The sequence below is a fragment of the Genypterus blacodes genome, unplaced genomic scaffold, assembly GCF_046128005.1.
Source record: "Genypterus blacodes isolate CSIRO-AG114 ecotype Tasmania unplaced genomic scaffold, CSIRO-AGI_Gbla_v1 ptg000370l_1, whole genome shotgun sequence".
Lineage (NCBI taxonomy): Eukaryota > Metazoa > Chordata > Actinopteri > Ophidiiformes > Ophidiidae > Genypterus > Genypterus blacodes.
The window spans coordinates 246359-260000 of NW_027467152.1; the positions used below are offsets into that span (position 1 = coordinate 246359).

The 13642-nt window shown below is 43.2% G+C and overlaps 2 protein-coding genes across 6 annotated transcripts in view; both read left to right on the plus strand.

Moving 5' to 3' along the window:
* Nucleotides 1–616: 616 nt before the first annotated feature.
* tmx2b (thioredoxin-related transmembrane protein 2b) lies at nt 617–7153 on the plus strand. Of its 2 annotated transcripts, XM_076138470.1 has the most exons (9): nt 617–937; nt 2004–2064; nt 2412–2525; nt 2836–2912; nt 3010–3116; nt 3334–3399; nt 3499–3628; nt 5023–5225; nt 5908–7153. In XM_076138470.1, the coding sequence occupies exons 1-8, from the start codon at nt 749–751 to the stop codon at nt 5203–5205; spliced, it is 927 nt and encodes a 308-aa protein (XP_075994585.1). In that variant the 5' UTR covers nt 617–748; the 3' UTR covers nt 5206–5225; nt 5908–7153. The 2 variants fall into 2 exon arrangements, with proteins under 2 accessions (XP_075994585.1, XP_075994584.1); XM_076138469.1 differs by having other exon boundaries at nt 5023–7153.
* A 3368-nt stretch (nt 7154–10521) lies between these two features.
* hyls1 (HYLS1 centriolar and ciliogenesis associated) overlaps nt 10522–13642 on the plus strand; it is a 4592-nt gene continuing 1471 nt past the window's right edge. Inside the window, exons 1-6 of one of the 4 annotated variants that reach the window (XM_076138465.1) lie at nt 10522–10704; nt 11472–11612; nt 11747–11869; nt 11962–12023; nt 12315–12589; nt 12701–12756. In XM_076138465.1, the coding sequence (XP_075994580.1) occupies nt 11510–11612; nt 11747–11869; nt 11962–12023; nt 12315–12589; nt 12701–12756 (619 nt within the window). In that variant the 5' untranslated portion in view covers nt 10522–10704; nt 11472–11509. The other 3 variants (XM_076138466.1, XM_076138464.1, XM_076138463.1) reach the window with 3 other exon arrangements.

Consider the following 13642-nt stretch of genomic DNA (forward strand, 5'->3'; position numbering starts at 1 on the left):
CTGTAGGCGGGATTGAAATATTTCAGAGAGCCTGCCTCTTTAATAAGTGCAGGAAGTGCGTTCCAGAGAAAAGGAGCGCTGTGTGCAAGAAGACAACGGAACGATAGAAAAGGAAAACGAGAAAAAAGAACAGAATTTGAAAATGTAAAAAAAAGGGGGTAAATAAATAATGATTACTTCGCGCAAAAACATGAATATACACGCAGAAGAAGAATGCTCGAGGAGGGTTTTTTTTCCATTCAGCCAATCAGCTGATCAGCCTTCTGAGCTGGCCAATCACAGCTGGGCATGAACGTGTCGTCCTGGGTGACCTCCGCTGTTCACTCCTCCCCCTGGAGATTTACCACTAAGGTCAAGCTATACAGAACTAACGAGACACGAAGTACTTTTTTGCCTTCACAATAAAAGCGTTAAATATGTCTCTTATTTAACTCTTCATTGTTATTCATTGTTATTCTTCTTTGTTTATCTTTTCAAGTAAAGGTTGTTCATTTATTGTGGACCCCCGCCCCCCCCCCCGTTCTTTAAATTGCTATTTCTACCATTTTATTTTATTCTGTATTTTACTTTTGAACACTAACCGGAGATATTTAGCTATCGTTCTGGCTAACTTTACTTTGCTAACCTAGCAGCTAGGTCGTTAGCAGCCAGTCACTCAATCCTGCCGGCTGCTCGCTGCTTCGCCCGCTGGTTTCACATTTGGGGTCCCGGGTTAAAGCTAAAGTTTATTCGGTGATAAGAATAGAAAATGGCGCTTCTAACGCCGTTGCTCGCGTTTCTGTACCACCTGCCGCAGGTGTACAAATGGCTGCTGAAGCCGTATTATGTGGCCTCGCTCTTCATGTGTGCGGCCTTTCTGGCCGTGAGGAAAATTCCGGGAATCTGCGAGCATCTGTCCACGCAGCGGGAGGACGGGAACCCCTGCGACTTCGACTGGGTCCGTAGAAAAGACGGAGCGTCTCTGAAAACCTTTAAAAATACAAATTGTAGAGTGAAGTGCTAATGCTAACTGGCTAACATCGACCAAAGCTCATGAGGAATCTGTCACACTTTCACATTGCAGTTTTCTGCTCATTTATGGTTCATTTATTAAGGACAAAACATATTTTTGTACTTCATATGATTCATGTTAACGTTCTGTTAAATTCGGCTTATTGCCAATCGACATAGGAAATTATATTTTCATAAATTACTAACAAAGCAGTCATAGATATCTAATACATCTTTCAGTGTTAGAAGTAAAACAAATGTCTTCTTCCATCACTGTACTGAAACAATGGAAACGAATGGAGCTGATGACATCATCAGATGAAAATTGTTCGTATGTGGAAGCAGCACAAACAAAAGGCCCCGAGCTGCTTGACCTCAGGATGACCTTTGTTATGATTGTTAACATCTTGAGGATGGATGCAACGATGCAAAAATGCCACTAATGTTTCATTTGGTGGCATTATGATCATTATGTTTTGCATATAGCAGCAAAGTGTAACTGTGAAGCCGTTCAGAGAAACAAACTGACACGGAGACGGTTTGGGTTTCAGGTCAAACCGTGGCGTTTTATAAAGTCTGAAGCCACCAAACCTTCAGCTTCCTCAGCCTCCATGCAGAGCAGAGAACGTACATGGAGATACACACACACACACACACACGCTGATCCATCATGGTGCCAGTGAAATGAGTAATGAGGTGCAAATCATTAGTCGATCAGCATCAATGATCTATCGTTACTCATTGAAGTAATAAAATGGAACATTTGCTGGTTTTCACACCAAATCTTTCGCGTTTCTGCACTTTAAAGAGTTTAGACAACATTCAGACGACATCACTTTGGAGTGAAAGTGTCCGTCTGTCTGCCGTTTAGGCTGAATTGACAAATGAGAGCAGAAGTCTTGACGAATTGAGACACAAATCTTCCAGAATGTGAAGTTCATATTTGAAAGACATTTAGACTTTTGCCGTCGGTGCTTGTTGGCCTTAACAGAAACGTTACTGTGTGTTTTTAGAGAGAGGTGGAGATCCTCATGTTCCTCAGCGCCATCGTCATGATGAAGAACAGACGAGCCAGTGAGTCCACCTTCTCCTCCTGATTGTTAGAGATGATTGATTTGAGATCATCACTGATAAATGGTTGATAATCTTATAATGTAACAATTATTATTATGAAGTCCTCATGATTTCATCTATTGATCAGTTTGGGTTTGAAAGTGGCTTAATTGAAGGATATCAGCATCTTCAGTCACTGTGAAACAATTCATTGAAGAGTCAATTTGCAGAAAATTGCCCAATAATAGTTTTCTAAACATTTTCTAAACATTCACTGTCGGATGAAGATGAATCATGGCGACCCGTCATCCTCCTTGTTTCAGAGGATGTGTGGACCAAATGTTGTGTTTTCTCTCTGGTTGTCACAGTAACGGTGGAGCAGCATGTGGGGAACATCATCCTTTTCAGCAAAGTGGCCAACGTGATCCTGTTCTTCAGGCTGGACATCAGGCTGGGGCTCCTCTACCTCACGCTCTGCATCGGTCAGTGCAGCGCAAAGCCCACATCCGTGATCAATATCATCCACTGTCACGTGTCAAGGATCCAGCGTCATGTAGACATCATACCAACCTGAGGCTACACGTTACTCAGACGTTACTCTGACGTTACTCAGACGTTACTCAATTATTTGATAACATTCCATCTTCTTCTATCATCACATTTAGTCAGTTGAAGTTGAGGTCCAATTGAAATCTCAAACTAAACAGTAACACTTCGACACGGCTCTTTAAAGTTCTCTTTCTGTGTGTGAGGATGATGGCCATGAAGATGATGACAATGTTTGTGTTTCAGTGTTTCTGATGACCTGTAAGCCTCCGCTGTACATGGGACCAGAGTACATCAAATACTTCAGTGACAAAACCATCGACGTGAGTCAAAGCAGTCAAAGCGCATGAGAGCCTTCAGACTTCACCAAACGATTCCTTATTATTGTGTGTGTGTGTGTGTGTGTGTGTGTGTGTGTAGGACGAGTTGGACAGGGACGGCCGTGTGACCTGGATCGTAGAATTTTTTGCAAATTGGTCTCCCGAGTGTCAGTCCTTCGCCTCCGTCTACGCCGACCTGTCGCTTAAGTAAGACTGTCCATCACTCAGTCCGTCCAGTTTCTCCTCTTCATCCGACAGCCCTTCATCTGTCCTTCATCTTTCTCTTCTCTTGCTGTTATCAGAACCTTCATCATACCTTATTGAGCACTTTAGCTGTTCTGTATGTGATGTTAACCCTTTGAGTAAGTGACTGAGGAGAGGTGATGACAGTATGTCAGGCATATTAATCAGTCAAGTGTTTCAGGTATAACTGTGCTGGTCTGAAGTTTGGTAAAGTCGACATTGGACGTTACGGAGAAGTTTCAAAAAAGTGAGTCAATGTTTATTTTCTATTCTGTCTCAGATTTTCCCCTGAATTATTGATTTATTTTATTCGAATAACAAAATGAATGTCTGCCATGTTTTCCAGGTACAAAGTGTCCACGTCTCCTTTGTCCAAGCAGCTCCCCTCACTGGTGCTCTTCCGTGGAGGGAAGGAGGTGATGCGGCGCCCCCAGGTGGACAAGAAGGGCAGAGCCGTGTCCTGGAGTTTCACTGAGGTGAGGAAATCAAACCAACCTGAGATTACATGTTACTCAGCCCTGACTCACACGTTACTCACACGTTACTCACACGTTACTCACATGTTACTCAGCCCTGACTCACACGTTACTCACACGTTACTCACACGTTACTCACATGTTACTCAGCCCTGACTCACACGTTACTCACACGTTACTCACATGTTACTCACACGTTACTCACATGTTACTCACACGTTACTCACACGTTACTCACACGTTACTCGCATGTTACTCAGCCCTGACTCACACGTTACTCACATGTTACTCACATGTTACACACACGTTACTCACATGTTACTCACACGTTACTCACACGTTACTCACATGTTACTCACACGTTACTCACATGTTACTCACATGTCACTCACACGTTACTCACATGTTACTCAGCCCTGACTCACATGTTACTCACATGTTACTCACACGTTACTCACACGTTACTTACATCTTACTCAGCCCTGACTCACATGTTACTCACATGTTACTCACACGTGACTCACATTTTACTCACATGTTACTCACACGTTACTCACATGTTACTCAGCCCTGACTCACATGTTACTCACACGTTACTCACACGTTACTCACATGTTACTCAGCCCTGACTCACATGTTACTCACATGTTACTCACACGTTACTCACATGTTACTCAGCCCTGACTCACATGTTACTCACACGTTACTCACACGTTACTCACATCTTACTCACATGTTACTCACATGTTACTCACATGTTACTCACACGTTACTCACACGTTACTCACACGTTACCCACACGTTACCCACATGTTACTCAGCCCTGACTCACACGTTACTCACATGTTACTCACACGTTACTCACACGTTACTCACATGTTACTCACATGTTACTCACACGTTACTCACACGTTACCCACACGTTACTCACACGTTACTCACATGTTACTCACATGTTACTCACACGTTACTCACACGTTACTCACATGTTACTCACATGTTACTCACACGTTACTCACACGTTACCCACACGTTACTCACACGTTACTCACATGTTACTCACATGTTACTCACACGTTACTCACATGTTACTCACATGTTACTCAGCCCTGACTCACACGTTACTCACACGTTACTCACATGTTACTCACATGTTACTCACACGTTACTCACATGTTACTCACATGTTACTCAGCCCTGACTCACACGTTACTCACACGTAACTCAGCCTTGAGTCACTCACTCAAATGACAATCATTTAGAGCAGCCATTGAAGATCCAACATGTCCCGATGGTCTGATTGTTTATTTGTGTTTGATCTGATTGATTAGATTGATCAGATTGATCAGGTGAGGCGCCTGGTCTGATGCTCACTGATGAACTTTGCTCCACAGGAAAACATCATCCGAGAGTTCAACCTCAACGAACTTTACCAGAATTCCAAGAAGCTCAACAAGACCAAGGGCGCAGACAAGACCAGCCAATCACAGTTCCCTCCTGTCCCAGAGGAGGAGGAGCCACAGCAGGAAGGAGGCGACATCCAGGGAGAGGAGTCAGAATCCAAGAAAGACAAATAAACTGGGACGTCAGGATGAAGGTCGGCTCATCCTCCTCCTCTTCCTCCTCCTCATTCTCCTCTTCCTCCTTCTGTTTGTCCGCTCGTTGCGATTCACGAGCAGAAATCTTCTCACTGTTGACAGAATTCAGAGCGTTTTGTTAGGTGGTGATATTTAAGTTTGTAGTGGACGAAGCTGTGAAGGACTTGAGGAACATTTCTGAAAGGTCCCTGGGCGTAGATTAGTGCTCTTGACTTCCTGCTTCCTGCTCTGAGCGATTACTTTTCATTTAAGAATAATTTATTTATTCTACACTTTGCGCCTCCAAATTCCCACGATGGCCGTTAAACGAAATCTGAAGTAAATCTAGACATCATATGTTCTACAGAAGAAGATTCACAGGGACACATTTTTAACCAAAACTCAATTGGTAGAGAAACAAATCTGTGAGTTTAGATTTAAGGAATAAGTATTTTGTTTTAATAATTTCGAATAAATGTTTGATGAACAATTTTCCTTTCTTGGATCAACTTTTCCCTTTTTTAATTGTACATTTTTTAATCAATGCTTGAAACTTTTCTTTTTATTCAAATCTCAACAAAATGAAAACTGAAAAATATCTGAAAAATATTGAGAAATTGATGAGTGAATAGTTAATTGCTTTTGATTGGCAGAAGATTGTCGTCTTCACTTCTAGTCCTTTGCTTTCTGTTCAACGTTTAGGTGACAAACTAAAGACAAAAAAACGACTTTGTCAACGTTTCATATTTGGACCAATTGAGGGCGGAAATAGAAGATGAGAAATGTTCCCAGGGCCTGAACTCAAAGCTTGTGAGTCTTTCTAACACTAAACAAAGTGAAGGTGTACTGCTGCTTAACTACTGTGACTGACTGCTGAGGTTTGACTCGTGAAAGGTGGAGCCACAAAGCATCTGCGGTCAGAATTGAGCTTTTAGAAGCCAAAATCTTGAAACCTTGAAATTTGATTGGTTTATTGTGCTTTTATTCTGAAGGGTTCCAGCACAACAGTGATAACAGAAAGCTGTTGTGTTATCTGTTTGAATTGTTATGTGTAAAGCATAAAAGTAAAATCTTTGTGACGATTTAAGGAAAAACAACAACAACTTCCATTTGTGTTCAAAAAGCTAAATTCTGAAACCAGCTGACGACTCTGGCCTCTATTTTGATTCAACTGTATAATTATGTGAAGTAGAATCTTAACCTTTTGAAAATGAGAAAACATTAGCAGTATTTTACAGTACATTCATGAGGAGCGCTCCATTCATGTTAGTATTGCTGCTCGAGGCTGGTGGAGTTGTTAATTAATAATCAATCAGTATGTTGTCTTTGAGCTGAATGCTAATTCCAATGCTAACAACACATTCAGACCGTTGCTAATTGTTGTATTTTTTTCTTGCTGTATTGTTTATGGAAATGTACGCAAATCAAATCCGATGCAGATAGATGAGTGGGCGTGGCTTGTGAGGTCGTAGCGCCGACTCACCAGGCGTTCTTCGCTCATCAATGTTCTGACTGGAGGTTACAGCCAATAGGATGATGTCAGATATTTCTTATTTAAAGACTGATTGCACAATGTTTTCTGTTCACATTCCTGATTTGTTGAAAATGTGTTTTGCTTTTTCAACATTATGTTTTTGGCAGGAGATCTTCCATTCTTCTACGTTAACATTGACCTGGGTTCCTCCAGCATTTATTTGTTTTAGATTTACTGATGCACTGATTTACTATTTTATTACTAAAAAGCATTTCATGTATTTTTATTACGATGTTGATTTTTACATTTCACCTCATTTGTCTTATTTATAGCGTAAAACTGCAATTTCTTTAAAATCCTTCAGAATCATGTTGAAGATTTTTCTTGAGCCGGTCTTGTGAAAATCTTTTAAACTCAAAACCTTGAACTGGCACCGAATTTTTCGAGAAACTAAATCTGAGATCTTTTGAAAAATATGGAAAACACTTCCCGAAAATTGTATTTGATATGGGATAGAATTTACCAAGATACATTTTTCTTTTACAGTGCAGCTTTAAGTGGTAAAAGAAAGAATAAATAAAGTGTTACGTTTGTTTATTTACTCATGTATGTGAATGAATGAGAGTAAGTTTAATTTTTTTTCTCCATGCAATAAAATTAGTTTGTCGGTTTAGATTTGTCAGTTTCATTTACTGATTGAATCCTATTGACCAAGCAAACAGTCAGCGTGAAGAAGTCCAAATATCGAGAAACACATATATGTAGATGTTTAATCAAGAACCGTCTAGGGGCTCTGTAAATAACAATGTGATCAAATAAAATAAAAATAAAAAACTTCTAACCTATTTCCGCTATTCCAGCTGGTGTTGTAGCACACAATCACATATACAGCCCTACTCCTACTGCCCTAACAGCAACACCTATATAATACAGTATATTACTCCATACTACTGTGGCCCAGCAATAAATCACACATTTGTGAGACCCAGAAGCCGCCCCATACGGACCCGGACCTACAGCCTAAGCAGAAGGCCATATGGTTTAAAAGACAGAGTCATTTCTGTTCACACTTCCCACTGGGAGCTCTAAACCAGTGTGTCTCATATGTTCAGAAACAGTGGCAGGGACTAAAAGTGCCAATGTGAAACGGCATTATGAGACAAAACATAAAGGTTTTGAACAAACATAGCCGCTAAAATCTAAAGTGAGATCACAGAAACTAAGTGTTCTCAGAGCCCAATATGAGCCGAGTCCACCAGGATCCTGAGCTACAGTCACTGCCCAACAACCTGCCAATCATGAGTGTTCCCTCAGAGCTGCTGGGATTTTTCTCTTCTCTTTTTGTCTTGAGGTTTATTATCTGTGAAATTAGTTGAGACTGTTGAGTCAAGATCCAAAATAGAAAATGGGAAATTCAAACTTTTGCTCCCTGTATTTTATTTAAATTTGAGTTAAGCATTTTATTTGAACACGCCCAATTTTCACATTTTATCTATTTTATATTTATAATTATTTTGAAATGCAGCTCTACTTTTACTTGGTACATATATGTTCCATGTTACGTTACAATATTGTCCAAACATCAGGTATCCATTATATGCAGATGTTGATAGACTAGGCTACTTAAATATATATATCACACTCAATAGGACATTATGATCTTCTGGACCTTTGTTCTCTTAACTGGACCACTTTAAATGAGTTGAGTTGAATACCCCTGCTCTATAATGCTACCAATTTCACAATTACAACAGTTTGTAAATCAAATATGTACAAATCTTTCTGCTTTAGATCATTTTATTTAAATGAGTTTACTTTGGTGCAATACAAAACATAACTGTGGCAAAACTCAAAGGGTGTCCAGGCTTTTTACACACTGCATCATTAAACAGAGGCATTTTGTTCAGAAATCTTTACTTTTTCATCAATTGAAATGGATTACATGCTTTTTTTTCTGTAAACCAAACAAACACACAATAGATAGATTAAACCAAAACAGAAAAATGGCAAAGTTATCAAAAATGACACAGCATCATTTCACAGTAATTCCACAAAGGCTTTCGGAGAAGCTGCGGTCACTCGGTTTGACATCTTCCCTCTCTGACTGGGTGCTGGACTTCCTGTCTGGCAGGCCACAGTCGGTGAGGGTGTGGGGGCAGACATCAAGCATCAGGACGGTGAACACAGGAATCCCCCAAGGCTGTGTTCTCAGTCCACTCCTGTACACTCTCTTCACATATGATTGCGTGGCCTCCCAGTCTGGCACTAGCATCATAAAGTTTGCTGATGACACCACAGTCATTGGGCTGGTGACAGACGGGGAGGAGATGTCGTATAGGAGGGAAGTGGCCGGGCTGGTTGCCTGGTGTCAGATCAATAACCTCTCCTTAAACGCTGAGAAGACTAAGGAGATGATTATTGACCCCAGGAAGAGGCAACAGCAGCACACTCCACTGTACATAGGTGACACTGAGGTAGAGAGGGTCAAGAACTTCAAATTCTTGGGGACACACCTCAGTGAGGACTTCAGCTGGTCACACAACACCCGCCAGCTCCTCAAGAAAGGGCAGCAGAGACTGTACTTCCCAAGGAGACTGAGGAAGTTTGGCATGTCAGCCAAGATCCTCAGTAACTTCTACAGAGGTGCAGTGGAGAGCGTCATCACTCACGGCATCACAGTGTGGCACGGCAGCTGCACTGTGCAGAACAGGAAGGCTCTGCAACGGCTGATAAAAACAGCGCAGTACATCACCGGGGCAGCCCTGCCACCACTTCAAGACATTTACACGACAAGGGCCGTCAAGAGGGCCCAAAACATTATAACGGACAATACCCACCCCCAACACAGCCTGTTCACACTCCTGCCTTCAGGAAGGCGTTACAGGAGAGCCAAAGCAAGGACGACACGTCGGGCAAACAGCTTCTTCCCACAGGCCATCAGACTGCTAAATAAACTTTGAACTCTGCCCCCACCCCCTCACCCCACTCCACTATGTGCAATAACAATCAAAATAATCTGTACACTCTGCACTTTAAACAAACATACTACCTCCACTACCTCCACTCTGCACCTTTGTACATTTTTATTGCATTTTTTTTCTATGTTTTCTATATTTCTTTATTTCGTTTAGTACTATTTTATTTTAATTGCATGTCGGGAGACGAAAAAACAAAGTAAGAATTTCATTACACACTGTAAACTGTTTATCTGCTGTGTATATGACAATAAACATCTTGAATGAATCTTGAATAAAGTGAAGGTTTAAAGAGAGAGAGAGAGAGAGAGAGAGAGAGAGAGGGAGAGAGAGAGAGGGGGGAGAGAGAGAGAGGGAGAGAGAGAGAGGGGGGGGAGAGGGTAGAGAGAGAGAGGGGGGGGGGAGAGGGTAGAGAGAGAGAGAGGGAGAGAGAGAAATGCCATATGACACCAACACAATGCCCACACATGCACAATTTATCACATTAAGTAGGATTAAGTAGGACAGCAGGACTTCTTCCTACATAGAATGAACTGGAAACCACTGCACACCGTAGGCACCGTACGTAGCCGTACGCAGTTACAGACTTTGGATATTTGGATTTGCATGAGGGTCACCGGTCTTCTCTTGGTTTGAGCCGTAGACAGCAGTACCAACTCAATCAGATGTTTTCTCTTCATTATGGTTACTGCTAAAACCATTGTGGACAAGAATACAAAATGTAGTTCTCAATTTTCTTCCACCCCAAACTGTAATTGGACAATAATCTGAACAATAAAGAGGCTCGAATGTTTTGTCTTGTAGTTTTGAAGACGAGTTCGTGTATTTAAGTGACTTCCGGTCACCTGTGTTATTTGGGGGGCGCTGTTTCAGAAATCAAGGCGAAGCGAAAGGGTAGGCGGAAGTTGAACGAAGAAGAAAGCAGGCGTCTTTTTCAAACTCGTAACTTTTGTTGTCACGACGGCGAATCCTCGAACAACAAACCCGCCGCGTTCACGGCTTTACACCGACATTACCAACCATCACAGCGGCCATACGTACAGAGTTCAGGTCAGAGTTTGAGGCGTTGAGTTTTCTTCCCTGCGTACGTTGTTAGTGTGTTTACTTCCTGTCCGGGCCGCTAACTGTTAGCCTGTTAGCCTGTTTAATGTTATACCGTTTATATTACAACACGCTGCTACTACAAATGGGTCTGGTCTGTTTTCCGTCTCAAATATGATTGGTTTTACTAGTTTTAAAAGTTTAAACGTCCATTTAAATAATGTTTGCCACTTTATTTTGACCTTTCTAAATCAACCAAGCCTGCTAACGCATTTGTCTGAATAATAGTGAGCGAATTAAAACAGCTGGTTCAGCCTCAGTCTAACCACTTAATGATAAGAAATAAAATAAAAAACGTAGGTAAGAACAGATGCGTTATCATTCTATGTGTTTTCACTATTAATTCACAATACAAAAACGGAAATAATACAAATCTTCAACAAATACTGGATATATGTAAGTGATCGTAATCTAGGAGACACATTTCCAAGACCTTATTTTGTTTTGATAGTTTGATATGTAATACAAAGGTATTGATCGTTTTGTCCTTCTTTGCTGCAGCACTACCGTGCACACAAAATTCAAAACAAATCAGACACGTTATCGTCCTGAAGAGGTGATTTCCATGTAAACTGCAGCCAATAACACAAAAACGACATAATTACAGATCAAAATACAAAACAAATGAATCGGAGAAAAACCTCTACCTCAAGTAAACCAATTGCTGCTGGCATGAAGGACTGTTTACATCGGTTTGTCCTCTGGCTTGATGACAGGAGGAAGAGGAGGAGGAGGAGTTTACTCTGAAAGCAACATGGACCCTAACCTGGATTTCTCAGAGGAGGAAATCCAGGAGCAACTGTCACTGCTGGGCTACCGTAACATTTCAAGACACCGGCTGCAGGAATTTAAGCAAGGTTAGTGGTTGAACAGGTGTCCAGTTGGGCTTTGAACCAAACTGAGTGAGTGTTTAACTCTTTGTCCTCAAACATGGCGGTGTCAGCAGGAATAAGCAACGTGTAACCATAGCAATGCTGCGTTCTGTTGTTAGACCTGGACGAGCTGATACAGGGAGGGAAGTGGAAAGACCCGACGCCCACCGATCAGCGAGACTCCGTCGCACCTGAGCGCGACGGCGCCCGGCCCGGTCCTCCCGCCTACACTAAAGGGAAAGGTTCGGATTCTGTTTTCCCAGGCACGCTGGAGTAATTAAGTTGGTTTCCACTGTCGACAATCCTTAAATTGGTGAATTCTTTGTGTTGTCAGTCGCTCAAAGCCCTGCTGAAGGTTTCATCCTGCATGCAGGCCCGGGGGCCAAGGACAGACAGGTGTGGACCGGAGCTCGTCCTCCTTTACAGTACACAAGTGATCACATGTTGGTTTGCTGCATTAACATAACAGATGATCTCTGTAATTGGGAACACATGTGGTGCTACTACAGTGAGAAAAAGAATATTCAATGGTCACGTAAACAAACAACCAGCAGGCTGCTGAGACCAGCGCTGATCAAAATAACACTGATATGAAGTGTTTGTAAATCTATTTAGGCATGTACCCTTCTTATTTCAGCGCCTCCACATGCGTTCCTTTACTGGGTTTTTGTATCGTTTCCCTCTCAGGTGCTGACTGCACGGTCAAACAGAGACGACGTACAGAGACAGAGACGCATCGACTCGTACGCTCAGCACTCAGTGGCCCCCAGGCCCAGACCGCTTCCTCCAGGCCCCCGGCAGGCGGAGCCGGAAAACACAGAGCAGCTGTGGCTCGCTGACAGCCACGCCTCCACCCTCCATAGCCACGCCTCCACCCCCCACAGCCACGCCTCCACCCCCCACAGCCACGCCTCCATCCCCGACAGCACAGCCAGACGCTTCATCAAGAGGAAAGTGTTGAGGTAACGTAAAATGTCATTTCCACTGCCACAAGTCCGTGTGTGTGTGCCCGTCCGTCTGTCGCCCGTCCGTCCACAGCAGTGTTTAAGAGGTTGTCATTTGCTCCCCCATAGGAAACATAAAGGCCAGTCCCTCATCTGTGATGAGTCGGTGTATAGTGAAGACTCGGGTAAGTCACATTGATGCACTGCTTCCTACTCACACTGAAATAACATCATTGTCTTTGATATCTGCAAATCTTCAAATGTGTGACTGAGCAGAGATGTAATTCTGCCGATAACCACTGTGTGGCACTGCGTGAGCTGGAGAAGAGCTCCTGGGTATCAGCTAATCCTCTTTCCCTAAGCCATCTTCCTGAACCGATCACACACACACACACACCTCAGCGGGGCCTCTGTTCTCTCTCAGCCATGTACAAAATGTACAACTCTCAGTGGGACGAGGAGAGCGACGACGACGACAAGAACTCCCTCAACTCCTCTTTCTGGTCCGACGGAGAGCGGGAAGAGGAACAGGAGGAGATCGAACGACTAATAATGAAAGACTCCGGTCCCGTGGCTGGCACCGAAGATGATCCCCGAGAAGCTTCAGAGGCGGAAAAGTCCGATCTGAGCAAACAGGACGCCGTCAGCGGAGAAAGTTTGGAGGAGAGTGAAATGGAAAGTGGCAAAGAAGAACGCCGCAGCAACAGTCCAGCACTCAGTATGTTGACCTCTGGCTACGGCACCTACAGACCAGAAGAACCCGAGGGCGGCGAATACAGAGACGACCGCACCGTGACCGAGTTTGACCAAGACAGCCAGGGAGATCTATCTGAGATGAGGGACGACGAAGACACCGAACCAACGCCCCGGTCAGGTGATGAGGCGACGCTTCCAGGTCTGGTGTCAGAGGAAGGTGGCACCGTGCAGTGTGCGGCTGATGAGCCACACTTGGAAATGGACAACAAAGACGTCATGGATTTGAAGTCAGAGGGAGATGACCACTGGCCTGCTACGATGGAGGTTAAGAGCCCCACGCATCGCCAGCCGCCAGATGGCCGACTCCGCCGCGCA

Excerpts from the sequence above, each read along its gene's own strand:
- tmx2b (XM_076138469.1), top strand. The coding sequence starts at position 749 with ATGGCGCTTCTAACGCCGTTGCTCGCGTTTCTGTACCACCTGCCGCAG. Across the intron at positions 3,117-3,333 it reads TACGCCGACCTGTCGCTTAA|GTATAACTGTGCTGGTCTGA; the intron begins GTAAGACTGTCC and ends CAAGTGTTTCAG. Across the intron at positions 3,629-5,022 it reads TGTCCTGGAGTTTCACTGAG|GAAAACATCATCCGAGAGTT; the intron begins GTGAGGAAATCA and ends TTTGCTCCACAG.